We start from the raw sequence: 27,647 nt of genomic DNA, 5'->3' as shown, positions 1-27,647 counted from the left end.
GAGCCTTCTTCCAAGGAGAGGGTGTGTTGCCTGGTAATATTCCCCACCCTCATTCAGACCAGCACTAGTGATCACCAGTGTTGCACAGTGAGCTTAATACATTCATTGTATGAATGACCAGACCTCTTGCCTGTGCACAACGAGGGTGAGAACATATGCCATATAGGCACCAGTGAGCCCACCCCCCTGGGTTCAACCCCATTGTTTTGCTCCACAGGCTCCACCGTGTCATCATTTGCATGAGCACCAGCAATGATTCACATGCCTTTTCCTGCCAAACTGAATGATCTGTTCCATGGTTCAAAGAGCCTCCTCAGTGCGCTACCCAAAGGACAGCAGCCACTCACCTCTGCTTGTCTGGATCCTGCTTGCTCCAGGTCTCCTTGGTGCTGCAGGGACAAGGAGGTCAGTGACCTGTGGGCCAGCTGGAGCTTGTTGGCCCTGTAGGACAAGGAGACTTGTCGGCTGCCTGTCCTGACCTACAGGCTCTGGTCTATCCAACAGGTCTGAGAAGGCAGGAGGGTTTAATGTTTTAATACCAGATTTACTTATTTGTAGATATTTGACCTTATGTTGGATTTTGATTTAGAAGAGTGATACAGCATTATGCCGAAATCACAACACAAGCATGATGTAATGATTGTAATATACAGTAGAATCACAATACAAATTGATTCCCCATGCCGGTCTCTACATGCTCCACTGTCACAAAGAGGGAGGTTTTGTTCTAATTAGAGAGGTCCCAAACCATGGATTGAATACAAAAATAGTCTGGAAATCTTTAGATGGCCTGCATAGTGAGGCATTCTTAGTATTTTTTTCCTTAGCAGTTTGCGTGCTGATGCTTAATTTCTAAGAGTGAATGTTGTATTTTTTTCCATGTTAAGTCATGGCTTTCATTTTACCCTGTACTTCTGAAGGACAAATCTTGTACTTCACTGAAATCAAGTCCTGGAAGTTGTCAGAGGGAAGAGGAGAGCCTACATAAGGCTGGGAGTTATCTGGAGATTCAGAGTCAAGGACTCTAGGGTAATTGTGCATGACCTTTCAGATCTGAGATCTGTCTGCATCGAGGAGGAGGCACATCTCACTTGAAACGTCTCCCAGGATCAAGGCCTTTTCTGGCTTCATCAGGCGTTTCAGGTTTAAATGGCAATTAAATGAGATGTACCTTGTGCCATCAGTGTGTGACATGCCAGCTCTGCCGTGCAGGGACAGGTGGCCTTGTGTGCCATCTTTTGTGGTGGGAAGTTACACCAGGATGTAAAGCTACCTGTGGTAATATAGTCTAAAATACCATCGCTGATGATTTTTAGGCATTCTGACTGAAGTGAGGTGAAAGGAAAGCCGCTACAGTTAATTTTCAATTTTCCATAGTAAAAAAAGGGAGGGAGAGGGCAGCCTAGTAAGATGTGTATACTGCAAACCATATGTACATGAAGCTTTACTAACCTTTGAAATACTTGTAAACAGTTTCTGTGGAGAGCAGGGGCAGCTTTTAAGCAGCAGCAGCAGCCAAAATGTGGAGAGCAGCAGGTGTTGTGCATCCCATTTTCTGTGCCATGGTGCTGGAGTCAGGGGTGTCTGGTGAAGTCTCATAACAAAAGAGTCAAATGCTTTGAGAAGTTGAACACAGCTCAGCAAAGCAGATCTGAACTAATGGGGACTGCCTGTTTGCCAGTAAACAAATAATTGCCCTCTGTTTAACTGTACTTTCATGAAACTAAAATATACTTTGGTAAAATCCACCATGAAAATTTGTTCTGGTGTAGATCCTGCATATAGGGGATTAAGCTGTTGTCGGGGGTGGGGTCTCTATCAGGTACACAGATAATGCTTGAGATTAAATTGTTATAAAAGCAATACAACTTCCATATATTATGCAACTTAGATTTTTTAGCCAGAAGTCTTTCCATTGCTGCTGCTATTGGGGAATATTATTAGGCCACAAGATGTTCTCTTGTTTTTGCAAAACCATCTTGCAGCTGTATCATTCATACATGATTAGTCTGCATTTCTCAGCTACCAGTCATCCTAAATGGTAAAGAGCATACTACTAGATTATGGGAGGTTTTTTTAAAAAAAAAAAGAAAAATGAAAGAATCCTTAAGAATTCTTCTAATTCACATCCTGGAGAAACCGTGGGTTCTATGTTAGCAGACTATTGTGGGTACTGCTTCTTTTGCCCTGTCTTTTTCAGCCTGTTGCTCTGCTAAGCCCTTTCTCGTTTTACTTGCTTCTACATCTGAATCTTCCTAGCATCCTATGTTGACTCAGCTCCTATTCCTCACAGTATTCCTCAGCTCAGTCCCTGTCTCCTTCCCTAGCCTTTCCCAGTCTTTCCTCTCAGCTACTTGTATCATTAACAGTGTTTCCCTATGCCAGATCTAGGTGTTTCTCTCCTTACTCTTCTCCTTTTACTTTCCCCCTTCTGTGGGTTGCCTGTACCCGTCTTCTTGAGAAAAAGTCCTCTTCTCCCTGCATAAGTGCTTCTTCTGTTCACAGCCTATTTTTTCCAAATTTTCCAAAATCGTAGCCTCACAGCTTTTCCTATCTTCTCAATTCTCAGGTCTAGCCTGTTGAAGCTAACTGGTCACTCCCCTTCTCCCCTCTCAGCTGTTCCAAGATCTTTATCCATCCTATAATTCCCATATGCAAACCCCACTGCTACCACATTGGCCTCAACTAGCACCTGCTCTCCAGTTCCCATCTTCATTTCCTATGCTCCAATTTCTTATTTCCTTAGGTCCCTTGCCTTTTTTACAGTCTACTCTTTCTTCAATGCCTCTCTGTGTTTTAGACACACAACAGTGACAGTTGTGTGTCAACAGTGGGAAGACAAAAAGACTGGGGCATCTTCAGTATCTTCTATCACAAAATGGTGCCCAAGAGCCAGGTATTTCAAAGAGCAGTTTACCTTAAGCAGGCTTGCAATACTAAGATGAAGCACCCTCAGGATGAACTTATTTGGAAATTTTCATTGTCATATTTTATCAAGATTTCCACTGAACATGTGTGAACGGAGTTTTTTCAGATGTACGCAACCTGGCTAAATGCAGTCAAAAGAGAAGGTAGTTACGGACTTTCTCTATGAAACAGTTGCTATTTCCTTTTACATGCAATAAAAAATGTATTTGTCCTTTACTTTTTCATTTGAAAAAATATAACCACACATTTTTAAACAATGTAATTCTGTTAATAATTGTTATGTCATTGTCCATTGCCATGAAAACACTCATTGTACTATGAATGACATCTGAGATATTGAGTAAATCTATTACATTCACTGTACTTACGCCAGATGTACCCACATAAACTACTAAGACTGGATTGCAACTAATATTGAAACCTATCTATTGGAAGGTAAAAGAGTTAAAAGATAATCTGCAGATTATCTTCAAAAGACATATCAAAAAGACCAAGTTATATAGGGCTTTAGGTGGATGAAGAGATCAAAAGTTAATATGGCAGTATTTACTGCACGTATGTCGATGCCAAAATGAAAGGATTATCTAAACAAGAGAAGGGCTTATTGTAACCAAAAGGAATGGTATGAATATGAACACAGTTTAGCATGAATCACTGTATTGAAGATGCTCCTTATTAATAATTCAACAAAATTCAGTAACAATATCATAAAGCTAATTAGCTTAGGCTGCGGTTATTATTAAGCTATTAGCTGAGATAACAAACAAGTTATCATTTAATGAGTCTATCAGGAAATATAGAATTATTAATAGGGAGCATCCAGAAATTACCTTTTAATTAATCTCACAGAGAAAATAAATTATCAATATTATCTGCATTTATTTTTAGACAAAATATGTCAAGATACACAAAAATTTGATGTGAGCTTTGAACTGCTGGCAAATTGTCAGCATAGTCTTAGTGCATCTTCAGGATAACAAAGAGTAGAACAAAGACTGATGCAGTAATGTGGGTCTGACTTCCAGAAGGCCCTCTGTGTAACCTGTATTTTGGCATCTGCAACAAATTAGGAGTAAAAGTGACAAGACTCATGAGAGAGGTTTTCAAAGGCATCTTACTTTCTTGGTTTCGGGAGGGACTTGTATACTTACCTTCCCCTTGTCACTTTGAAAATCTTTCTGTTATCCTCTATCAGTCAAGTCCTACAACTAGGCATCAAAGCATTACTGTTACTGTTATCTGATGACCTAAAAAATACAATTATTAAGCATATTCCCCTCTTAATTATCCTAAATTTATACTAAGCTGTGGTGTACCACTTAGATACAATCTTTAAGACAACTGGATAGATCCCCATCACTTTACGGCAGAAAAACAGTAGTCGGTCTCAGAGTGGATGGTCCTGCACTCTCCTACGCTGTAAATATGTTGTGAGTAAGAAGGTGAAGTAACTATTCCCAATTCTATTAGGAACTTGTTTTCTTGTAAGACAAGGAAGGGTGGAGGAATCTCTCCTTTCTCCAGAAAGCTGACACAAAATTCTGCCCCATCATTAGAGACAGTACCAGGAAAGGGAGTTAATCTATCCTTTGCTCGCTGCATGCAGGCTGGGTAGAAACTTGTTCTTTCTTATTGCTATAAACCACAATATATTTGTTTTAAAAATAATAGGAGCTTTGCTATTATAGGTTGTATTACAATCATTGTATTTACTGTTGCTGCAGAGAATCCTAGCATTGTCTCTCTACTGTACCTGTTCTGTGGTGTGCTTGAAGAATGCACCCATCCTAAACCACAGTCTTTCAGATTAGGTGCTGATCACAGAAATAGTCCAGTGGAGTGTTAATTATTTAGTAGTGGACGGGAACTCTTCATTCCTTGCAGATTTCAATAATTGGATGCTAAGGAGAGACCATGCTCTCTAGATTGGAGGTGGCCTGAACTCTTTTGGAAATGACAGTATTTAAACTGACAAGGTCAGATTGACATTTGCAGTACTTCTTCAGATTAAAGATCTAGAAGTGATGAAGATGGGTTCGCTTCTCCAAAGTGGACTGAAGCAACTTAACATTTTATCTTTCAGGAAGGCATCAAAACCATGCTTTGTTATTCTTCTTTTAACAATGAGAATGTCTCTAATATGGCTCCTGACTCTGTAAGTGACTGGAAAAACTAAGGGTGAGACACTACCCGTGTCACAGCTAATAATAAAACTGCCATTGACGTTAATGGAGTGAGGATTTTGTCTGCTTTCTTTTTAATAGCTTTTTAAAATAAAATTGTAAACTTTAAAATTGGAAGATGATGTTAAAAACACAATTTTTGTATTCTAGGCTTTCCACAAACCTTTAGGTAAACAGAAAAACAAGGCCCTATCTCTAAAAATATCCAGTAGTATCATTTCACAAGAAAAAATCACAAACTAGAATGCTGTTGTCTGCACACCATTATAATTTCACACATGCGTTACGATTAAACAGTTATGAAATCCTGATCTACTTTAATTGCTGAAAGATATTTTATGTTGCACAATATCGTTTCCATAACTTCCTGCCTGAACTGCTAAACATACCTTTCTTGTTTGCTTTTTCTCTGAATAATTTCAAAATGATTATTCCACTTTCTCTCATATTATCTCACTTTTAATCTGTATCCTCCTTTCCTTTTACCATTCTTCTGCATTATAATCAAAGTTAACATCACTACTTACATGCAAGCATGTCCAAAAATAGAGGTAGTGTATAAAGTAAAATAGACAGGTAAACATGGTTTATTACTGAAATACTAGCTTGAGCTGAATAAATATGCTGAAATATAATCTATGTTGTCTGATTAAAATCTGGCTATAAAAATATTGATTCCTAGTTTGTTATACCAATTTCATTATGCAAATGTCATTCTTTGGTCTCAAGGAATAAACATATAGCAAGCTGTTACTTTACTTGCTGTGTTTTACCTACTTATATTAACAACACAAAAAAAGGGCTAAGACAAAATATAACTCCCCTGAACAAAAAAATCCTCCAAGCCAACTAATCAACAAAACAGAAAAAAATCCCTCTAAGCCCCTCCAAAAACCCTTCCATGCACTCAGCCAAAGAAACTCTCCTGAATCATATCACCTCCCTCTGAAATTAGATTTCTGCAGTTCCTAGTATGTTAATAAAACATTAGATCTTTTTTTCTCCCTCAAAGTTCTGTGACCAAAAGTAATTTATCAGCTTCCCCAGAGTAATGTTATTTTCCCATTAGCGCTATTTTACCACTGTGCCCCAGATTCAGAGGACTAGAGTTATCAGAAGAATGACTTATTAGTATTTAAATATCTTACATAAAATATAAGATATGAAGGGTAGTTTATATGACAGTGAAAAGGAAATTAAAAAATAGCAATATACCTCCTGTGATTTTAATCTTACTTTTCTCCAAGATAATTAGTGCCTGTTATAATTTGTTCCTCAATTTTCTCTTCATTTGCAGACTTTAACACTATTTTAAAGGAAAGGCATGGTAAGCTCACGTTCTAATGTGAGTCATATTTCAAAATATTTACGTCAATCTTTAGGTATTTTAAGGCGATCATGGCAAGCTGTTATAATGCTGCTGTAGTTTACAACATCTTTGGGAAATCTTATGTCCGGTACAGAATATGGGAAGTTGACGGAGAGCTTAAGAGTGCCGTAACAACTTTCAAGGGTGGTTAGCCAACCACATAAATCAGTGGTTCAGCTACATTAATATGGGATTTAACATTATTTGTACAATCACATAAATAATACGCATAACTAAAAAGGGTACTTTGTTTTTTGATTTTTTCGTGGCTTGATGACATATTCTCCAAAAGCAGACTACAGGTTAGTAACATTTTGTATGTAATTAAAGCACCTCTCTCGTTTGCTACATACTTCTGTGATGAGCATGAAACCAGTACCAGGCCTCAAAAACGCAGCAGTGGGGTGCCGGAGGAACGGAAAACTGGCAGCGCTGCAGCTGTCCATACCCCCAAAGCTACACAATCCCAAGACTCCAGGAGCTGGGCACTTAAAAAACTACCAGCTAGCCCCAAACTAGTTGATCTAGTCTAGACCAACAGACCAAACTGTTAAAATACAACAGAGAGCAAAAAGACGAGCAGAGCCACTCACGTCCCTGGGCAACCCCCTCCGCCCGCTTCACGCATCCTCGCTGCCGCCACAGCCCCACCCTCTCCCCTCATCCCCACCACCACCACCTCCACCTCCACCTCCACCTCCACCTCCACCTCCACCTCCCGCCGCGCCCGAGCCCGCCCACCCCTCCTCCCTCCCAAGGCCTGAGGTGACGGCGAAGGGAGGTGGGAGACTTTGCACCCCAGCGGCTTTGCGCATGCGCACGGAGCCACCCTTACCCCCTCCACCCCCCCTCCTCCGGTTCCCGGCAGGGCAGGGCAGCCGAGGGGGCAAGGGGCGGGAGGAAGGAGGGCGAGGCGGCTCCGCGGGCCGGGCCAGGCCAGCGCGGCCGCGGGAGGGAGGGAGGGAGTATATCAGCTGACCGCGTCCCGTGACGGCCCCGGGCTTGACGGCGACTGCGTCGAGAGGGCGGTCTTGCTGCTGGAGCTAAGATGGCGGCCTCCAGCGCCAGACTCTGAGGGAGTTGGAGAGGTGTAGCGGCTGCCGCCTGGCCAGGTGGAGGGTGAGGGGGCGAGGGCTCCGCTCAGTGGCCCTTTGCCCTTGTCGCCGGCAGCGGCGGGAAGCGCAGTGCTGGTGGGGGCAGGTGCGGGCAGCGCGGGCTCCCCGGCCAGGTAAATCCTAGCGGCGGGGGAGATGAGGAGGCGGCGGCGGCCCCCGCCTCCTTCCAGAGCCCCGGGCGGGGCCGTTAGGCTCGAGGCCGTGTGGGTGGGGGGCGCGCCCGGCCGTTGGAGCTGTGAAGGAGCGGGGGCAGGGCTGGAGGCAGCTCTCTCTGCCGCCTGGGGGCAGATGCTTCCGCCGGCGAAGCCCCCCCCTCCTTGCCCCAGCCGTGGAGGGGTGAGAGACGGGCATCGGAGGGCGCCCGTGGCCTGGGGCGGTGAGCACCCGGCCCGTGCGGCCCTGATCCCCAGGTGTGGTACCTGTTTTATTACAAGCCACTCTCAAACCCTTCTCTTCCTGTATCTCCCAGCAGAGGAGAGGGCTTTATCTCTAGCCTCAGCCTGCCTGGTACTTCACTGAAGGTGCTCTGCACCTGATGCAGCTTTTGTAGCCGCGGGGCAGAATCTGTCGTCTTTCCTGGATGAGTACTAGTGTGTCCATTAAGAAAAGATACGTTATTTTTCTCCTGCTGGCCTCAGATCAAAATACACCCATCATGAGATGCTTTGGGAAATAATTTATGAGAATTCGAAGAGATGAGGAGGAGACTTGCTCTCACAGAGATGAGAGTTTATTTCTTTTTGAGTGGTAATAGTATGCCTGAAGAGCATGAGCAGAACTAAATATATCTTTCAGAAAATCTACCCTTAATGTGCTTATTTTTCCAAGAGTTTTTTTATTTCTCCCATGGATGCTCTTCACTTGCTTTTTGTTTTCTGAAAGTCAAAACAACTAAGTGGTTTTCTGTCTACAGTGATCCCAGTCTTTGGGATAGATTTTCCCGTCAGGTGGTGTAGAGCTTGCACAGCTCAATAGCTGTGTCTCTACTGAGGACCAAGCTCTGGACTGTAAAAATGTTGTCTTAGTGCTTCAGTTTAATGCTCTCAAGCCAAGGGAATGTTTGAGCCTGCTGCTTGGGGGGAAACATAGGCATATAAGTTTATTTGGAGTCTTCCTATTAATGCACTTATTCTCTGCTCCGTGGCTGCTTTTGAAATTAATGTAATTTGAAATGTATTTTGCCTTTTTGTCTTGTGCTCTTTCACAAATAAGATCTATGGCAGTGAGTCTGAGAAGATGAAGTTCAGTAGATGGCTGCTTTGTTTCCTGTTACTTAGCACTGATTAAATAATACTGTATTTCAGAAAATATTCCTTGTTTTAGAGCTTAAGTTCTTTGAAGTAAAAGTGTTTTCTTCTTGATAATTAGAAGATTGTCTACATAGGCTACTTGCATGTCGAAGGGACTGCTAGTGATTCAAGTTTCATTTTTGAATTGAGTTAGGAAGATGCTGTTCAAACAGTCTGCCACAGCTTAGTTCAAAATAACAGGACCAGTATTATAGATGTAAAACCTATGTTTGGCTCTAGCCTGCTTCAGTTTATAGATATGGATCTTGGTCTAATTCCTGCTTCCTGCCTGCTATAGGCAGCCAAGTGCCAGAACATTTAACCAGAAATTACTGACTCCTTTCCATTATTACTGACAATTTTTCCCTCTTGCAACAAATTTCTAAGTGTTTGGAGACTCAAAGCTGAGTATCTGTCCCTGTGTAATATAGACTTTCCAGGAACTTCACCTTGTATTTTAGTCTTGCTGGAATAAATTTATATAAAGATTTATTTCATATGTATTGCTTGCTCCTCTGGGTGTCATGTGGTATTTTTCATAGTTTCCAAACATGTATTTGTCCTGAGGGACTGAATCACTGTGTGTTTCCAGATTTTAAGTGGTATGCTGGGGATTGGTCTTAAGGGCCAGATCTGTATTTCAGACTGAGCAGGTGACTTTTCTTTTAACTTGTGTTTGAAGCTTACTGACTTAATAAAATAATTCTTCAGCAGGCATTCAACCCTATCTTGAAGTGTTAACCTTCAACTATTTAACCTTTCAATTTGCTTCCAAAAACCTATTCTCATGCCAAAAAAAACCTTAATGATTATCCTACCTCACTAATAAAACTTAAAACAGAACAATATTCTGAAGAAATATGACAAGATGGCTAAACTATGACTGAAAGGAGCGCTTTTTTTTTTCTCCCCCTCCCCCCATTGGTGAGTAAACCCTTTTGTTCTGATACTTACCTGTCTAGCTGGTGAATCAGATTGGTTCATTGATACAGCAGAATGCTAATGTAGATGGAAAAGAAAAAAACAAGTGTGGAAGATTCTGGTTATCCTCAGCCCTGACCCTCAGTGAGGGAATGGGAGCAGTCGGCTGGATGATGGGCACTAATGTAGCCACCATCATTTCTGGTAGTAGTAAGGTTGAAATTCTCAGCCTGTTTGCATCCTGGACTACCGAAGGTGGCGATGCTGCTGTCACTGAGGCAGGCTGCACTAATCCTCTTTTAAGGATCTGGTGGGTCTCATCTCTCTCTTCTTACAAAAAGGGCTGTGAGTTCCTGCACAACAGATTAAGAAATCTCAGTTGCCACAGCTAATTAGGCTGTAGTACTTTAAGAGCAGAGTACTGTTTAGGGAAGAGGAAAAAGTTTAGTGTGTGTTTTTAAAAAAAAAAAAACAAACCAAAAAAAAACCCCAACAAACAAACAACAAACTGTCTGAAGGCAAAACTCTGCCAGTTAGCGCACACAGCAGTGAAAGAGGCAGATGAAACCTAGACAGCTAAAACATTTCAGTGCAGAAAAACTCATTTATTTAAATAATGCCTTTAAAGGTACAGATAAGTAGATGGCTGGAAATCAGGCTCCAGACTTTTAAGCTAAAAATGTATATAGAACCACAGATTAACAGAACCTTTGTTTTTTTCAGTGCCTTGCTCTCATTTCTTTCCAATCGGTCTCTGTTTTTATCCTCTTGGTATGTCTTCTCTCTCTCAGGAAAGTCACACTTGAGCTTGATGTGAGTATCTGTCCCTGTGTAGTATAGACTTTCCAGGAATTTTAGCCTTGCTGGAATAAATTTTTAAAAGAATTCTCAGTTTCTTATCAGCATTTCTCTTCCTCCTCCCCATAGTGGAATAGAATAATAACCCTGGTGGGGCTCTGAAGTGCTACCTTAGCATAGGTTAAACCTTCACTTAACGATATGGAAGCTTTGTAATAGTAGAGGAATAATATGATCAGGAAAAAAGTCAATCTGAATTCTGTACTAAACTTTGAACCCATGTCCAAACTTCTGACTTTAAACATTTAAATGTTCTGATATTTAAACTGAGGGATACTTATGTGTAATTACAGCTATGCCTATTGCTTTGATGCTTGCAAGGTCACAGCTTTGTTTCTTAACACTTCAAGTGTTAGTTTGAGACTGAATTGTCTCTGTTTCCTGAAATAGATTCTGTTTTTCCAGATGGTAATTGTGTCTACAGAATGTGAAATCCTGGAAAAGTGGAAAGTGTATGCCAATTGAACAGAGCTTGTGTAATATACCTATTCATGTAGCTCAAACTCTGAAGCGGGGGGAAGTCCTGGCAGCAGTTCAGGCCCTTTAATTTTAGGGGTACATGCAGTACACAAAAATGTGGTTTCAACTCTTCCCCCAAAAGCTGTTTCACTGCTACTTACAGTACTACAAGAACCAAATAGGAAAGTATTGTTGAACTTCTGTCTTGTGAAAAAGCTAATTAAAGTATCCAGCTATTGGGGGAGTGCTTTAGTGAGGCTCCCGAAAGAAGTTGCAATGGACAATGTTTTGCCTGCAGGAACCTCAGATTATTTGACTATACTTTGCATTCAGCATGCTCTCTCTCTCAACCAGATGAAACATGTTTATAAACTGCTACTTTCAAAGTACTTGTTGCCTCTGCTCCAGTAGAAATAGAACAACTGAACTAGGTGTTTCTCTAGTATTAAACCTTTGAGAACCATGAGTATGGGATATCCAATAGTTGTGCCACAATATTTTCAAAATAACCTTTGAAGTTGTGATTTTCTATAATCAGGTATCCCAGGACACAAAGATGATCATTAAAATTGGGGCCTTATTGTCCTGGGTGCTTTTATGAGTGAAATAAAAATTTAACTCTATTTTTGTGTCAAGTCAGTCAACTTTTTAAAGGTATCTTGAATACAGGAGGAAGAGGTAAAAGTGACAATAGAATAAGAGTGTTCTCTTGTTTTGCGAAATAAATATGATATGACTAAGCAGGCCGCTATAGCTTATACTGGCAATATGGCTAAACATAATTAATAACAAAACCTGATGTGCTCTGCAAAGTCAATGGTTATACTATCTCAGGTACTAAAATTACGATGTGTCACATTGTAGATAGTATAGTAAGAATGATGCCATGCTGGTTCTACAAGAATGAGTGAAGGAAGATAACTCTTCTGTTTCTTCTAAAATGTCTTTGTCTTTGGCATGAACTATTTTTTCATCTTGCTTTTACTGTGGAACCGAAGACAACTGAAAAATGATTGCTGGACTCCAACATAGCAGCTCAGAACACTAGGCTATTGTTAGCCTTGTTCTCTGTTAAACTGCAGGAAAATGTGTACAAGAATTAATTGTTACTAGATTTTGGCATATAGTACCTCTGTGCTAGTCTTCTCTGTGGGAGAGAGAGTTACAATCACTGTCCAAAAGCACAGTGAGTAAAGCATCAAAGCTTAATGATTTTAATAGTTTAATCTAAACAAAAAAGCAGTCTAGTGAATTTGTCACTTTCACTGCATGTACAATACCTCATGTATCAGTATCCTGAATCTAGTTAGTTGCTGATGTTAAAATTAATGGAAGCTGCTGGTAGTTCATAAATGAGTATTTCTCAGTTCTGTATTATTAAGACTAGATGTGGGCAAGTGTGAGAATCTTGCCTTAAATACTCTAGAGCAGGTGGTGTTTGGATCTTAATAGAGACTTAATAGACCTGGTCAGAGGAGTCTGGTGTTTGTGAAACTAGAATTACAGATAAATGGATCTTATAATCCCATATTTAGTGGAGTGAGTCTTGTTATAAGCCTTTCATTTTTACTAATACATTAGTCAATGTCAAGAAAATGGCTTAAAAAGGGAGGTATGAAGATTGAGTATCTGGCACTTTGTTCTGGAAGATAACTTTAAAACACAGAATTATCAGATCTAAAGTGTGTTAGCATTAAGTAAGATCTGTGTAATTTGGACAAATAGAGATGCTTATCCACGGCAATAATAATACAACATAGTTCTTAAACTGGGCAAAATGGAGAACTTCAGGAATAATGCTGTTGAATATCTTACCCCTCGTGAAACTTTGCTTCCAAAAACAGGATTTAAAGAATTTAACTTGCCACAAGTCAATGCAGTATTAACTCTGAAAGCTTGACTCAAACATTGAGTCACTGAAGTACATAAATACTGCTTTTGTCTTTTTCCAGGGGCAGTACCACAAGTTCTCTTCAGTAGGTAGTGATGATTGTGCTGGCTCTTCACCTGAGGGAAGGAATTCTCAAGTTCATTTCAGTCAGGCTATCCATTCTTCATGTTCATGACTATATAACTGTTACAGTCTTTGCTCAGAAAGAAAATAGCCTGAAGTTGTAGAGGGTAGAAATTAGCAATGAGCTAATGTCACAGGTGATTCATCTCAAAATGAGAAATCTTCCTTTACCAAATCAAGTAGATTTAGCTGAATGTAGAGAGATAACTGGGGTTGTAGTCTAACTTTTAGTGGGGTACTGACTGGGATTAGATTACTTCAGCATTGCTTCAAGCAAGCTATGAATATGAATTCTTGCAGACTAGCTTCTTAAGTGTGTGATGTTTTGGGGATGCCACCACATTAATGGTGTGAACCTGAGAGAGTACCAGTCTGTAATGAAGAGCAGGGAAGCCTGTTTTGACACATTCGAAAATAAAACTAGTGCTGTAGCAGTAAACTGAGAGTGACAACTTCACTCTTGCAACTTAATCATGGTATGTCCACTTAAGTGCCCTGTATATGTAATAACAGCAAAGTGAAGAAAAAGGGAAGGTAATTTTCCAAGTATTCAACATGCATCCGTTTTAATCATGGAAGATAGTGTTTAGTGTTCAGAAGCATTCCTTAGAACTTAGAAGCTCCTAAAGCAATGATCCAGTCAAGCAGTTGTGGGCAAGTTTCACTAAATTCCTCCACGTGTTTAGGGAATAGGTATTCATGTGTGAAATAAGCATGTCAGGATGTTAGTGGTGGGATTGCTTAAACTTTTACAGCACAGAAATGCTACTTAGTCAGCTCTTTAATCACCATGCTTGGCTAATAAGTAAGTTTCTCAACTTCAAATTCTGTTTCAGGCTGGAAAATAAGCTTTTCTACCTCTCCTCTCAAGATTTCTCCTTGCTGTTTATTTAAAAATCACAATGGGAATCTGACTTAGCTGGAGTTATGGACGCAGAGTGCCCAAATCATTTTGATATTACACAGTTTTCTGGAGATGACATAAAATACACTTGAATCTGAATGTGCAAAGGTGCAGCAGAAGTAGTGTGATTGCAATAATATGGCAAATAGTGGAGCATAAATTACAGTAACCTGGTACTGTTAAAGAGTAACTAGTATAACAAAATCAGTGGGGAAACTAATAATTCATATTCAACACCATGTGCAACTTAGTCCATGCATTGTTTGATAAACATAAGTATTCCTAATATTTTTTGTGAGGAATTGACAAAGCAGTGACTTGAGTGTTTAAAAACAAAGTCTTTTTGTCTTGAAGCGTATTGATGATTAGCGAACTTTGGTTTTAAATGAAAGTCATGAGTACTAACAGGATGTCTCTTTTGTTTTCAGGTCTTGGCACAGAATGAATATAATTAGAGAAAACAGAGATCTTGCTTGTTTCTACACAACAAAACATTCATGGAGGGGAAAGTAAGTAGTTTAAAGTTTGGGGTTTCTTTTTAATGTTTTGTGTGACATTTCTCCATTATTGGATTTAACTGCATAGTTTCTGTATTGATGGATGAAAATTGAACTAAAGGCTCCTGCTGCTCAGTCTCTGAACTGAATATGTCTTCACTAGAATCAATTTGGATTTTAAACATTGCATTTTAGCCTTCCTCTGCACGTGTTCCCACACTTCAGTGTAGCTCTGAAATGGACCACCTGATTTACTCAGCTTCTAAGTCTCTTGAACTTACTATATAAAGCACTAATTTTAAAGTGGAAATGCTTCTTACAACAGGTTCTTGGAGGAGTAATGTCTTATGTACTTTAATAGAAGAGGGTCACCAGTCCACACATACTTAACACGTTGTGTAATAGATTATCTGTTAAACTACTAACTGAGATTATTTGAAGACTTCTGTTACTAGAAATAAACTCCATCGCTAATGGGGGTCTTGGATCTAAAAATGAATTTTCAGGGATGCTTCTGTCTGCAAAAGCTAGGGAACTTCTAATAAAACTATCTGTTAAACTATCATAACTGGTATCTGTTATACTGTGTTTGAATACTTTTTAAAGCTTCATAGGACTTTCTTTAGTATCCTTGCCCATTGGTCCTTCTCACATGCATAGTAGTGCTGTGGAACTGGGATTTTTCCTTGCTACCTAAACATCAGTAGAACAAAGAGGGTATGTTATCTGCACCTCAGGAGCATGACCACTGCTTTATTCTAATGATTATACTGAGAAGTGATGTCTGAATCTGTTTGACCAGTAAGTTGAAATTGGCTTTTTTTTTTTGGCTGTCTGCTGATAGATACTTCATGAATTCTTCCTATCAAAGATTGGGAATGCTGAGAAGGAAAGGAGGATGGGGTTGCAAGGCATGGCAGCCACAGGTCTTTCTCAATTGTGCTTTGAAGAACATGAGATTGTTTCAGTGTCTAATCAAAGAGCTCCCTGCCTTTTTGTCAGCAAAAATTAAAGCCCTGGGTAGTTCAGAGTCCAGAGTAGATTGAGCAGCAGCTGTCTGAGGGCAAAATCTTTCCTCTACCAAGACAGATTCTTGATTGACTTGAAATATAGTTTAAAATTTAGTTTTACTTCATTAGAATTCTAGCCAATACTTGTGTAAATTGAGTCTTACCTGAGTTAAGATCCACGTGTTTGGATTTGTGTGGACATGGATGAATAAACTGTTTCCTTTAGTAATACTAAGATACTATGTTGGGGTAGAACGTTAGAACAGTTTGTCCCTCTTAATCTTTCTGTCACCTGACAGAAAATATCTGGTCTCTTCCTCTGAAGTTTCTGTGGCATATGTGCAAATTTAGTGTGCATATGATTTGAGCCACTTGGTGAAAATAAAAAGCATAGAACTCGGATTGCTTCTCTTGCCCAATGCCTTCCATTGAAGAGCCTGTTTCTACATGATGCAAGCTGTTGAAGTTAGAGTAGTATGATCTTGAACTTTGACAGTAGCGTTCTGATAAACTATGGAGTCTTACAGAACTTCAAACTAAGTCTAAAGTCTAAAACAGAGGCTTAGTTTAAAAACTCAATGGCACTTTACTTTTCATATGATGAAGGGAAAGGAGTATTTAGTGAGTAGTTGCCTTTTGTTGTGTTACAGCAGAAGCTTATATGGCTTTCAGTAAACTTACATTTGAATATTTAAGTCCACTCAGTTCATAGTTATACATTCTCAGTATAATCTATAGGTAACATAAAAAAAAAAGGTAGTGTAGTGCTAAATGAGCCTGAATCACTTTGACTATTCATATGATTTGTCATTTTGCTGAATATGGGCTGTGTGCATGGCAGTTAAAGTATTTTCTAGTAGTACAGATGATGATGCTCCAGTGTCGATCTGTAGTTCTGTAAAATTAATGAACACTGTCTTTCTCTTGAGTGTGGTGGTATAAAATTTGTCTACCAGGTTTGTCCTGATTTAAAAAAAGTATAACTTCTGACTTCTACTGTGCTTCGAAGAAACTGGTGAATAGGCAATAGCCTTTTTACTGGGAAGAGGACATTTGCTTCAAATTCTTCTTCTCAAAACAGCCTGGCATTAGACTGTACTGCAGAGTAGTTTGAGAGATAATTAATGGTGAAGTCTTCAAGGCCTGGAGGTATAAATACCTTTCTACGTATTTAAAGGTGAAGTTCTGGACAAGAGTATGTTTAGGCCGCGTGTAAGAACTGACTTCTGAGTCTGCTCTGTGCAACAAGACTTGGGTCTTCTGAATTTGCCTAGGGAGAGAAGATGAAGGAAATGGTAACTTGGCAAATCTGCTGTTCTGTCTTGTGTTCCTTGTCACATCACATGTTAAGAATGCTGGATAATAAATATGCTTCCTAGATCTTGAAATGCTGGCTTGAGTGTGAGGGGAGAAAAGGAAGGGGCTATAATCTTTGGAAGCTGGTCTTCAATTATGTGTGATCATTGCAGATCCTTATTCTGCCACAAAGCACTGTGCAGCTCTTTATGTTAAGTGGGTAAACAAAACCTTAAACGAGTAATAAAATGCTTTATTACTTGTGATAAGTTTAAGTTCTTTAGAACAGCATAAAAAAGCCTTATTTGTAAATCATATAAAAGACAGAATACCTACCTAAATTGTTCCCTCTCCTCTAGTTGCACAGTTGGTTTGTTCAAAGGATTTTCTTACAATCTAAGAACTGGAGCATCTGAATAGAGTGAAATTATTAGTAGCTAGAGTAACTTCAAATGTTCTGTTTCATTACTACGACTTCTGAGCTGTATCTTAAATAAGGAAAATTCAACTATGTGGAAAAACAAATAGGCTTTTCAAATAGATTAAACATCTTTAAGGTGGCAGGTCACTTCAATATTACAGATTTTTCTAAGCTTTGAAGAAAGTAAGCACTTGCTTTAATTCCTAGATAAACTCCTCTGGGCCAGTAATGGCTTGAACTTGCACCGGTTTGAATAATAATGGAAAATGGTAGGGAATGAAGTTTGTGAGATTGACTGTGTCAGACAGATACTCTTGGCCTTGCTATTATGAGAGAAGGGAGGATGGGTCAGATACAGTCAGAGCTGCTCCCTCATGTTATCTGAAGCCTATGCAAAGTTTGACCTTATACAGAAATGATGGCTTGTGCTGCAGACCTGGCAAGTGAGAGAGAAGAAGGGACTGCAACACAAGAGACTGCAGAGAAAGAGGGAAGAAATGACCTGCTTCTTGATGCAGTGTCTAGTATGGCATGGATCCAGATCAGTTAGTCAGCTATCTGATTGATCCTATCCTGCTGTTTCCCTAGCAAACCCACAGTTTACCCAGAACTGAAACTTAAATTGCTACACTGAATCAGTTTTAATATGGACAATTAAACAAAGTGTTTTTATTTGGTTCAATTTCAGGAAAGGCATCCATGTTCAGATCCTGTTTCTTTGGTTAGAGAATAGTTGGTAGAACTGGCTCTGGTTCAGGTTTGGCCCTTTCTGGGCAGGACTGCTTCCAGTTAAAAGTACCCTAGAATAAGAAGTTTGTACAAGTAGTAAGGGATTAGTAATAACCTACTGTTTCAAACTCTGGTTAGTTATGTTGCAAAACTTTCTGATTCAGAAATATGTAAATTGTCTCTATATAAAGAGTTGGTTCAGGGTATGCTGCGAAGATTGTCTAGGAAATGAAACCACGCTTCCGTTTCGCACTTGATGCATCTAAATTTCTTAGCTTTAGCTCACTGCTGCTTGTTTCTGATACGCCTGAAATGCAACCAGCTACCTTGCTACGTCTGTTCTTTAAGCACTATGGCAGTTAACATATCTGTGATATCAATGTAGAACAACTAGCTGCGTATTGAACTATAGCTTCAGTGATCTGAGTCTTTCTGCATTTAGTAGTCTTAGTCTTTTCCTCAAGGTGAAGAAAATTAGGCTTGGCCATAGTCACACTTTGACTTGTTCCAGTGTTGTGACCAGGTGCGTAAATTGGATTATTTCATCTTACAACTGTTGTCTGAGATAAGCATCTGTCTGAAGCTTAGAGTATTGCAGGAATATCTTTTCTCCTATCTGTGTAGTCTTTTTAGAATTTATTCTGGTCTGGTAGTACCTTCCAGTGCAAGTTCCAAGAGTCTTTGCTCCTGACTTAGCCAATAATGTAGAAAAGATATGCATAAAGAAACATATTTAGTAGTATTTAACTTGTATGCCCCCTTTATGGATATATAGAACAGAGGAGCTTAACATATTATAACTGCAAACTAATAACTTAACTAAGAAAATTCCATATCCGTTTCCTAACACTGACTTGTACATAGCTTCTTAACATAATTTTTGCTGTTCAACAGGTTTTTTCTATGACTTCTGGAAAACTAACACTCTTCTGTATTCTAGATATAAGCGAGTCTTTTCAGTTGGAACCCATGCCATCACCACATATAATCCCAACACATTAGAAGTTACAAATCAGGTAACTATCATTTTTGAACAGGGCTATTTTGAGTTGATTTCTGACTTATGTTCATCATCCAGAGTGAATAGCGGCGTTCAGTCTTCAGAGACTGTCTAGTCTGGCAAGGTCTTGGCAAAACCGAAGGGATGGCAGCTGCTACAAAAGCACACACAACAGAAGACTGGTGTTGCCTTCACTAACTCTACAAATATCCAGTAGTTTTTGTACTTTTAGGCAATTTGTCTTTATTGGCCAATAAGTAGTAGTTAGCTTTTGGGTGTGCTGTTCTGAATGAACTGGTATAAGTTTGATTACTGTAAGGCTATGTCCCTGAAGGGAGTCAGGACACTTGCTTACTTTGCAGAGTATCAAATAGGAAGCTCAAGCTAAAGCTGTCGTGTAGCATGCTAGCTATTGTCTCATTACAGCAACTCGTTTAGTTATTATAGGTACTATTGGGTTTTGAGTGGAGGAGATGTAGCTTTAAAATTACTAATAGTATAACCTAATTATTTTCAATTGTCTAGTGGCCTTATGGAGATATCTGTAGTATCTCTCCTGTTGGAAAAGGACAAGGAACAGAATTTAGTCTCACTTTTCGCAAAGGGAGTGGAAAAAAGTCCGAAACTCTTAAGTTTTCCACAGAGCACAGAACAGAACTCCTTACAGAGGCACTGGTAAGAGATTTTTTTTTTTTTTTCCTTCAAGCAGGCAGTAAGTACTTGGTTATCATTACCATTTCTGGTAGCTTACTATGCTTTCTTTCCTTACATAAAAAGTAGGAAAGCAAGTTGTATTTTGAGCTGTTCTATTAATGTACTTGATCTAGTGTCAGTTGCAGCAAGTAGTGCATGATTCTTAAACAGCAAGTAAAGCTACACATACTGAGTATATTAAACCGCAGTGGAATGGTGAGTCTTCAAAGAGGCTTAGTTCAAGTCCCGTACAACAGGGTCAACTTAAACATAGACTTGCTGGATGAGTTGGCTATCATATTTGCATTCATTCATGGTTAACTTTTTTAAAAACAGAGATTCAGGACAGACTTCTCAGAAGGAAAAATCACAGGACGGGTAAGTGTCTGGCTTGTCTGGATCATGTGTGGTTTAATGAAATGATCTAAAGACTTAAACTTCTACTGTGTTCATGTATGTTATGCTTGTGCTATATGCACTACCTAGAATAGCTTTTGTAAATTTGGATCTGAAGTCTTGCTTTGAGAAGAGAAAATTCAGAGTTTGTTCAAAAGCAATGGGAACCTTTTCAACAGTAGAATATTTGAACTCTCTTCACTTGGCCTGAGCCTTATGGTAGTACACTTAAAGATGCTGTTACTGTTGAAATAAAGGGCTTTGCCACATGGAGTTCTTATTTGGAGAGAAGGAAGAAGAAAAACATAAGCTTTGATTCATGATTCAATGTTTACTATTTCCAGCATTTTACTTTCTAACTCTGAATAGTTTTCTGCATAACATCCTGAACACTTGATCTGGGAATATTGTTTCCTAGGAGGATTTCTGTAGGTCAGATTAAAGACAAGATTGTCTTTAATGAATCTTGCTAATATAGTAATAAACAAGACAATATACAGAGCTGGACTTTTATTTGGTTTTATGTCTTCTGGTCACAGAATAAAGCACTTAAAGCATTGCATAGAATAAGTCTTCAGTGATGAGCATAGTAACACTGCTGGAATATGGGGGTCCCCTTTGTCTTACTATAGTTTAGAACAGACCTCTAACTTTTGCTGATTTCAGTAAGTCTGTATTTGTAATGGAATATGACTGCAGGAGATGAAAAACTTGCACTGTAGTGATAAGTTTACCTTAATTTAGTCGTGATTAGCTGAATAACAGCATCTGGTACAATAGCTATTTCCTTTTCTAACCACAGTGCACATAGCCTGTGAGTAGGCCACCTTCTGCAGCAAGAGAAACTTACTCCCTTTTGAGGTGGCTGTTTTGGGTTTGCTGTTCTCTCTTCAAAATGCATTGTTTAAGCTGTGACTTCCTTGTCAGTAGACAGCTACTTTCATTTGATTCGTAGTGTTCTTAACATAGATAAGAGCATTGAGGGGAATGATACAATTTTTAGAACTTTACACCCACGCTGCTTACTAGACTGGAAAAGAACTATTGCTGTGTAGTAAAGGTGTGTGTGTAGATGTCTAAAAGTAGCTCTCTCTGCAGAGGTATAACTGCTATAAACATCACTGGAGTGATATGAGGAAACCTGTGATTCTGGAGGTGACTCCTGGAGGTATTGACCAAATTGATCCTGCAACAAATAAAGTCCTGTGCTCCTATGACTACAGAAACATTGAAGGCTTTGTTGATGTTGCTGGCTATGAGGGAGGCTTCTGTATCCTCTATGGAGGATTTAGTAGATTGGTGAGTACTAAAACAAAACATCTTGGTATGGTGCTTAGGATGTTTATAGGTGCATATTTAATAATGAAGCTTCAACATAATTTGAGCACAGAAGTATGTGCATCTTTGGGACCCAGCTGTGGAGCCTCAAGGCTTGTGGACAGGTTTTAAAACCTCTTTTCTGCAGGAAATTACTTAAAACATTTGAGAGCAATGTGTGGGGTTTTTTTGCTTATTGCATGTTTAAAAACTACAGAGCATAAAATATCCAGTTTTTTATATTTGGATAGTGAATATGAATGCAATGTGGACGTGGAGTTTCCTGACACTTCTCAAAATTACAAAAGTGACAGGCAGTATTACTAATGTACGTAACTGATGGAGGGATTCTATTCAGAAATAGATCGATCAGTGGTGATGCTTCCTTCCTTCTTAGGCCTGTGATCTGATATTCAGCAGCTTTCCTTGGGAAATACTGCAGTGTAATGTTGGTTTCAAAATCTTTAAAAGGGTTTCTGTGTACTATACTGCAAGCAGCTGAAATGGATCTTTAGGAATTAATTCATGGTTACTAATGTAAATATAGCTATCTGAGTCACTACTAACAAGGACTCTGCTCTCTAGATCAGGGTTTCCACGTCTTTTGTACTGCAGCATGCTTTTCTCTGGCATAAAACTACCAATATATAATTGATCCTCTAGAGCTGCCCTAACCTTGCCTAGCAAGGCTGGATAGCAGCCCTTACAGATAGCAGCTGGGGCTACCACTGTGGTTCTCTGGCTCCTCACTCCTTCCAGGATCTGTTGTCAAGGGTGGACAGGCAGGTCACGCAGACCTTTACTTTAATGGCATGCAAGTGTGTAGCAGGGTATTCTTTAGGAATAGCTGCTATAGAATTTTTTTTTTCTTTGAAAGGGAAATGTAAACTTAATAGTGGCTCTCTTTTGTAATAAATACCTCTTCTCTTTATACTGTGCACTTAGCAAAGGCAAGCCTAGCTGCTGGGAAGATTCTCTACTGTTAGGTATATAGTGGAGGATTATTTATGGAACTGTGATTTCTTGAGCTATGCCGTATTTTTCACCTGTGTTTTTTTTTTTCCTTTGTCAAAACTTGCAGCACCTGTTTGCATCTGAGCAGAGGGAGGAAATTATCAAAAGTGCAATAGAGCATGCTGGCAACTTCATAGGTATCTCTCTGCGGATAAGGAAAGAATCCCTAGAATTTGAGCAATACTTGAATCTTCGCTTTGGAAAATACAGCAACGATGAATCTGTAACATCTTTAGCAGAGTTTGTTGTTCAAAAAATAACACCTAGACACTTGGTAAGGGTATCAAACTGAACTAACTTGGTTCCTCTTAAGTGCTAAGAATTCTTTTTCCTAACATGCCTTTTTCTTTTTAAGGAACCTGTGAAGAGAGTACTAGCTCTTACAGAAGCTTGCTTAGTTGAGCGGGATCCAGCTACCTATAACATTGCAACTTTGAAACCTTTAGGCGAGGTAAGAGGCAACCTTTCTCAGTACCACTTCTTCAAATAAAAGCTCTAAAAGATGATAATGGTAGGAATTTGATAGTATACATAAGATGGCCTCAATTTGTAGAGTAGGTGAATAACACTGCTTCATGAATGTGATTCCTATCTCTTACTTTTAGGTGTTTGCAATAGTATGTGACTGTGAAAACCCCCAGCTTTTTACCATTGAATTTATCAAAGGACAAATTCGGAAATACTCTTCAACAGAAAGGTAACTGGAGCTCCTGTGGGTTATAAATTCAAATGGAAGTTGCCATTGTAGTGCTTCTAGTTTCTTGGCTTCCATAAACCCTGGCCCTTGGAGGTGTTAACTCGAAGCCTTGCTATTCTAGTGGTCTGCCACTTACAAATCAAGATTTGTTCCACAATCTAAATCTCTCCCCTTTACTTTCATCCCAACTTCAATCAAATCTGTCCAGAAGTTTTTTCATGAACATGTAAAGGTGTTGGACAGTTAGATACAGCCTGTTTCTCACAAGGAATGTTGTTCTGTGTATGTTGTACCTGGTTAAGTAGTATATCTGAGAGCAGGAAAGAAAGCACAATTTAAGTGATATGGAAATGTGAAAGCTGTAAACCCTTTGAGCTGTCTGCTTGAAATGGTCTTAGTTGATTCTATTTAAAACAACCAACAGAGTAGTCTGTGAGTGCACTTGCAGTTGTAATGCAGTCTAATCCTGCTAAGTGAGGTTTGCAGAAAGCACAGGGATGAATTGGCTTGCAATGTGTAACTCATTAACAGATAATCTAGAGTTGATCCTTTTAGTGAAAGGCTGCAGCTGGCTATACTGGGTGTAAGACAGCTCTGTTCTTACAGTGAATAAAGGAACACTTGAAAGTTAGTGACTTTTCCCAGAGGTGTACTGTTAGCACCAGTTAGTAAGAGATTCCAAGTATTGCTGCCTTTCATTCTGTGCTTGATTTTTTTTTTTTTTTGCCTGTTTTTCTTGTAACTTGGTTCTTTGGCATCACTTTTCTGATTTAAATTGTATTCGTATATCTTTCTCCCAACCCAGAGATTCTCTCCTGGCTAGCTTGTTGGATGGAGTGAGAGCTTCTGGTAATAGAGATGTCTGTGTGAAAATGACCTCCACACACAAAGGCCAGCGTTGGGGATTACTCAGTATGCCTGTAGATGAAGAAGTAGAGAGCCTTCATCTGAGGTTTTTGGCTGCTCCTCCAAGTAAGCTAATGCTTATTACATGGTTTTATAGTGCTCTTTAAAGCATCCAGATATTTAGTCAGGTACTGACTTTTGTTCTTCTTCTTCCAGATGGTAACTTTGCAGATGCTGTGTTCAGGTTCAATGCTAACATCTCCTACAGTGGGGTACTACATGCAGTTACACAAGATGTAAGAATAAATCCTCTACCCATCCTCTTAAGATGTTAATGCATAAAGATGTTGTTAATGCATAAAGATGTTGTTAATGCATAAAGATGTTGTTAATGCATAAAGATGTTGTTAATGCATAAAGATATTAATAATTGTTATTTCTTAACCAGGGTCTGTTTTCAGAAAACAAGGAGAAACTAATTAATAATGCCATAACAGCATTGCTCTCGCAAGAGGGAGATATTGCAGCATCTAATGCAGAGCTTGAAAGCCAATTCCAAGCAGTAAGACGACTAGTGGCTTCAAAAGCGGGCTTTCTTGCCTTTACTCAGCTTCCAAAGTAAGTGAGAAGTCTCTTCAAGCTGGGTGAAAACAGTTCTTGAGCATTTGATGATGTCTTATCTTTAAAACTGAGAATTGGAATTAAGCCTCACTTCTGAAAAAGACTGGAAGACTCTGTACACGACTGCTTCCAGTAGTATGAGGCTATCATCAGGCTTTAATGTAAATTGAGGATCCCAAATGATCATTAGTATGTAAAACTGATTCTTCCTTTGCTAAATACTCTCTGCCTTGAGTCAAATATGGTTTAACGTTTTCCCTAGTGGAAAAACTTCTAAAATGCACTCCTTCATCTGTCCTTGAAGTAGGCAGTTCTTCATTCTTAAAGTATGTTGATGCCGTTGGTATCTTCGGTTCAACACAAGATAGAACTTGATGTTAGGAAGTTGAGTTGTACTCGTACAGTAAGTACAGGCTGCTTGGAGTTTGTGTCTTAATTGGATAACATAAGGAAGCAGAAAAACTGCCTGATGTTCTTCTGAAAATGAAAAGTTCTTTGGAATATTTCTGACTGTGGACAACGGGGCGACTGAATGATGTGAAGAGTAACATACGCACTTAGTCCGAGACCTTTATAAAGTTCTATTTCTCTGTGAATAGTGTCCTGTACTATCACTGTCCTGTCACTATGGAAATATGTCTTTCTTTTGGTGAACGTGCTCTTGGCATATTGTTAACAGTGAAGTCAATATTAATATTTTCCTACTAAGGAATCTCAAATTTATGTAAACATCAAGGTACTGGCTTGCCAAATGCAATGGGATCAGGCCACTTTTGGTCCCTGATTGGACTTCTATCTTAAAACTAAGATTTCTGTTTCCTCTCTGATCTTGGTGGTTTTGTTTTCCTTTCAAAAGATTTCGAGAACGATTAGGAGTGAAGGTTGTGAAAGCCCTCAAAAGGAACAATGATGGAGTAACCCATGCCTCTATTGACATGCTTTGTGCTCTTATGTGTGTAAGTATTAAATTGCAGATTCTTTACCTTTGGAATGTGTGAACTTCAGTCTACTGAAAGATGTAGAAATAGGGACTGCCCTGCACAACTTGCATGTGCTCAAACATGAAATAACTTGTGGTACAATGATTTCCTGCTGAACTTGAACTTGAAGTACATGTGCTTTTTATAGGTTCAGAGTGTGGCTTTTGGATTACAGCTGTTAAGAAATGAGGGTTGAAATGTGACTGCATAGTGAATACGTTTTTTTTCTATAGCCCATGCATGATGACTATGACTTGAGGCAGGAACAGTTGAACAAAGCTTCCCTTCTTTCTTCGAAGAAGTTTCTAGAAAATCTACTAGAGAAATTCAATTCCCATGTGGTAAGTCAAATTTTGAAAACAGATAGCTTCTTTAAGTGCTGTTCCTAATTGTTATGAAAACACTTCTGTCATGCTTGGATATATCTTTGAATGTATTTGTACCTGCAATTGAAGTGCAGAAAATACAGCTATGTCTGGCACTGAAGCTTGTTCTAAATAGGTTTGGATCTTGATAGGTTAGACTGTAGCCGTCTATACTGCAGAACTTGTGGCATGCAACAAATGTTTGCGTGTTTAATATGGAAACTGGGTGTTCCTTTTAACTAAAAGGATAGTGTAAACAGGTACTTACGGGATTAAAACTAGAAAAAGTAATTTGGAGCACACCAGTATACGAGGTCATGAGTCTCCGATATGCTCTAGGAGCCAATACTTTACCAGAGTATTGCCGTACTCAGAATAACGGCAAATTTTAAACTTGTAATTTTTGTTTGCAGACTATTTCATGGTATGACAGGGAGGAGCATCTTCAGCATCGTAAAACTTGCATGAATACTCTCAGGCAGGGGAGAAACACTGTATCTGAATTACATACCTGTCTTCCTAATTTCAGGATCATGGGACAGGTGCCCTAGTAATTAGTTCTCTTCTGGACTTCCTGACATTTGCCCTATGTGCTCCATATAGTGAGACTACTGAGGGGCAGCAGTTTGACATGTTGTTGGAAATGGTGGCGTCTAATGGAAGAACACTATTCAAGCTCTTTCAGGTAAGATTTCATTTTTTTTTACTATTATCAGAGGCAGTCAGTGAACACGAACTTTTTCTTGTTCTCCTGAAAGACAAATTTGTCTACTGTTCAGCTGGTTAATGTGCCTAAACCTTTTCTACTTTGAGTTTTTGTAGTGACCTGTTGCTTTACCTTCAGATACCAGATTGAGGTGGTTATTCTATGATGAATGATATGCCTAATCATTGTAGAATAGACTGCCTAAGACTTGTTTCTAGAAATGCTTTAAAATACCAGTTAAGCATTAAGCTAGATTCAGCAGATGCACAGATCTTCCTCTCTTTGGAGAATCTGCCACCTTTCATTTCTCTCTTAGCAAATGAGAGTTAAGAGTTACAAAACAAGAGTAACGTCCTCTTCAGTAGTAAATCTGTAAAATTCTAGGATTTTTGCTAAAATGTCAATGCTTTCTTTCTGTAAAAACAGTGTGCTCTGCTGCTTCTTGGTTAGCGTCAGCTTGTGTCAGACAGTTTCCCCAGCATTGTTCTAGGTTCTCTGGTATATACTACTGATCAATGCCAAGAAGTCCATCTGATAGTTGTGTGAGAGATTCTTGTTTAAAGGTATGGGATAGGAACTCTTCCTGGGGCTAGCTTTCACAAAACTTCATCTTTTTGTGAAAAAAAGGAGGTAGAACAGCCATGTAGATGTATTAAGGAAACTGAATCACAGATGATCTAATCTTCAAATTCTGCATGTGGATAATTATTTTGTCAACATTCCATTATAGCACCCTTCCATGGCAATTGTGAAAGGAGCAGGTTTGGTAATGAAGGCAATAATAGAGGTGAGATTTTATCAGTGTTACCTGGGATAGCATACTAAATACTTATTGTCTATTTCGGAAGTGCAATTGCTTAACAATAGTAGAAGTTTGTGATATTAGCTTCTCTTGGGGGGGGGGAAGAGGGGAAGGTGAGGAACAGAACACCTGCTTAATTGTGAGTGGTTTAATATAGCAACTTGCTTTATCTTACACTTGGGGGGTTGGAAGGCATGTGAGTTGGGACATTAGGGTA

General features: G+C 39.3%; 1 protein-coding gene and 1 long non-coding RNA gene across 8 annotated transcripts in view; one reads left to right on the top strand and one right to left on the bottom strand.

Moving 5' to 3' along the window:
- Positions 1 to 3,800: 3,800 nt before the first annotated feature.
- Positions 3,801 to 7,389, bottom strand: LOC142079303 (uncharacterized). Of its 2 annotated transcripts, none has more exons than XR_012672599.1 (3): positions 7,316 to 7,389; positions 4,080 to 4,175; positions 3,801 to 3,984 (listed from the first exon to the last, which is right to left on the bottom strand). It is a non-coding gene; the product is annotated as an uncharacterized LOC142079303 (long non-coding RNA). The 2 variants fall into 2 exon arrangements; XR_012672600.1 differs by lacking the exon at positions 7,316 to 7,389 and adding an exon at positions 6,327 to 6,407.
- Positions 7,390 to 7,477: 88 nt separating this feature from the next.
- Positions 7,478 to 27,647, top strand: part of DNAJC13 (DnaJ heat shock protein family (Hsp40) member C13) — a 55,910-nt gene continuing 35,740 nt past the window's right edge. For 4 of the 6 annotated variants that reach the window (XR_012672598.1, XR_012672597.1, XM_075143273.1 and 1 more), the window contains exons 1-17: positions 7,600 to 7,708; positions 10,529 to 10,618; positions 14,469 to 14,549; positions 18,934 to 19,009; positions 19,519 to 19,668; positions 20,023 to 20,064; positions 21,181 to 21,381; positions 22,481 to 22,687; positions 22,769 to 22,864; positions 23,019 to 23,110; positions 23,916 to 24,082; positions 24,173 to 24,252; positions 24,405 to 24,574; positions 25,434 to 25,533; positions 25,791 to 25,898; positions 26,452 to 26,607; positions 27,359 to 27,415. Coding sequence is in view for 4 of the 6 variants with exons in the window: in XM_075143273.1 (XP_074999374.1) it covers positions 10,617 to 10,618; positions 14,469 to 14,549; positions 18,934 to 19,009; positions 19,519 to 19,668; positions 20,023 to 20,064; positions 21,181 to 21,381; positions 22,481 to 22,687; positions 22,769 to 22,864; positions 23,019 to 23,110; positions 23,916 to 24,082; positions 24,173 to 24,252; positions 24,405 to 24,574; positions 25,434 to 25,533; positions 25,791 to 25,898; positions 26,452 to 26,607; positions 27,359 to 27,415 (1,785 nt within the window). In the remaining 2 variants the exon portion in view is untranslated. Of the gene's footprint in view, positions 7,709 to 10,528; positions 10,619 to 14,468; positions 14,550 to 18,933; positions 19,010 to 19,518; positions 19,669 to 20,022; positions 20,065 to 21,180; positions 21,382 to 22,480; positions 22,688 to 22,768; positions 22,865 to 23,018; positions 23,111 to 23,915; positions 24,083 to 24,172; positions 24,253 to 24,404; positions 24,575 to 25,433; positions 25,534 to 25,790; positions 25,899 to 26,451; positions 26,608 to 27,358; positions 27,416 to 27,647 lie in introns of all 6 variants that reach the window. The other 2 variants (XM_075143271.1, XM_075143270.1) reach the window with 2 other exon arrangements.

This window comes from Calonectris borealis, chromosome 2 (genome assembly GCF_964195595.1).
Source record: "Calonectris borealis chromosome 2, bCalBor7.hap1.2, whole genome shotgun sequence".
NCBI lineage: Eukaryota > Metazoa > Chordata > Aves > Procellariiformes > Procellariidae > Calonectris > Calonectris borealis.
The sequence above is the reverse complement of the archived record's forward strand: the minus strand, read 5'-3'. Positions and strand labels throughout refer to the sequence as shown.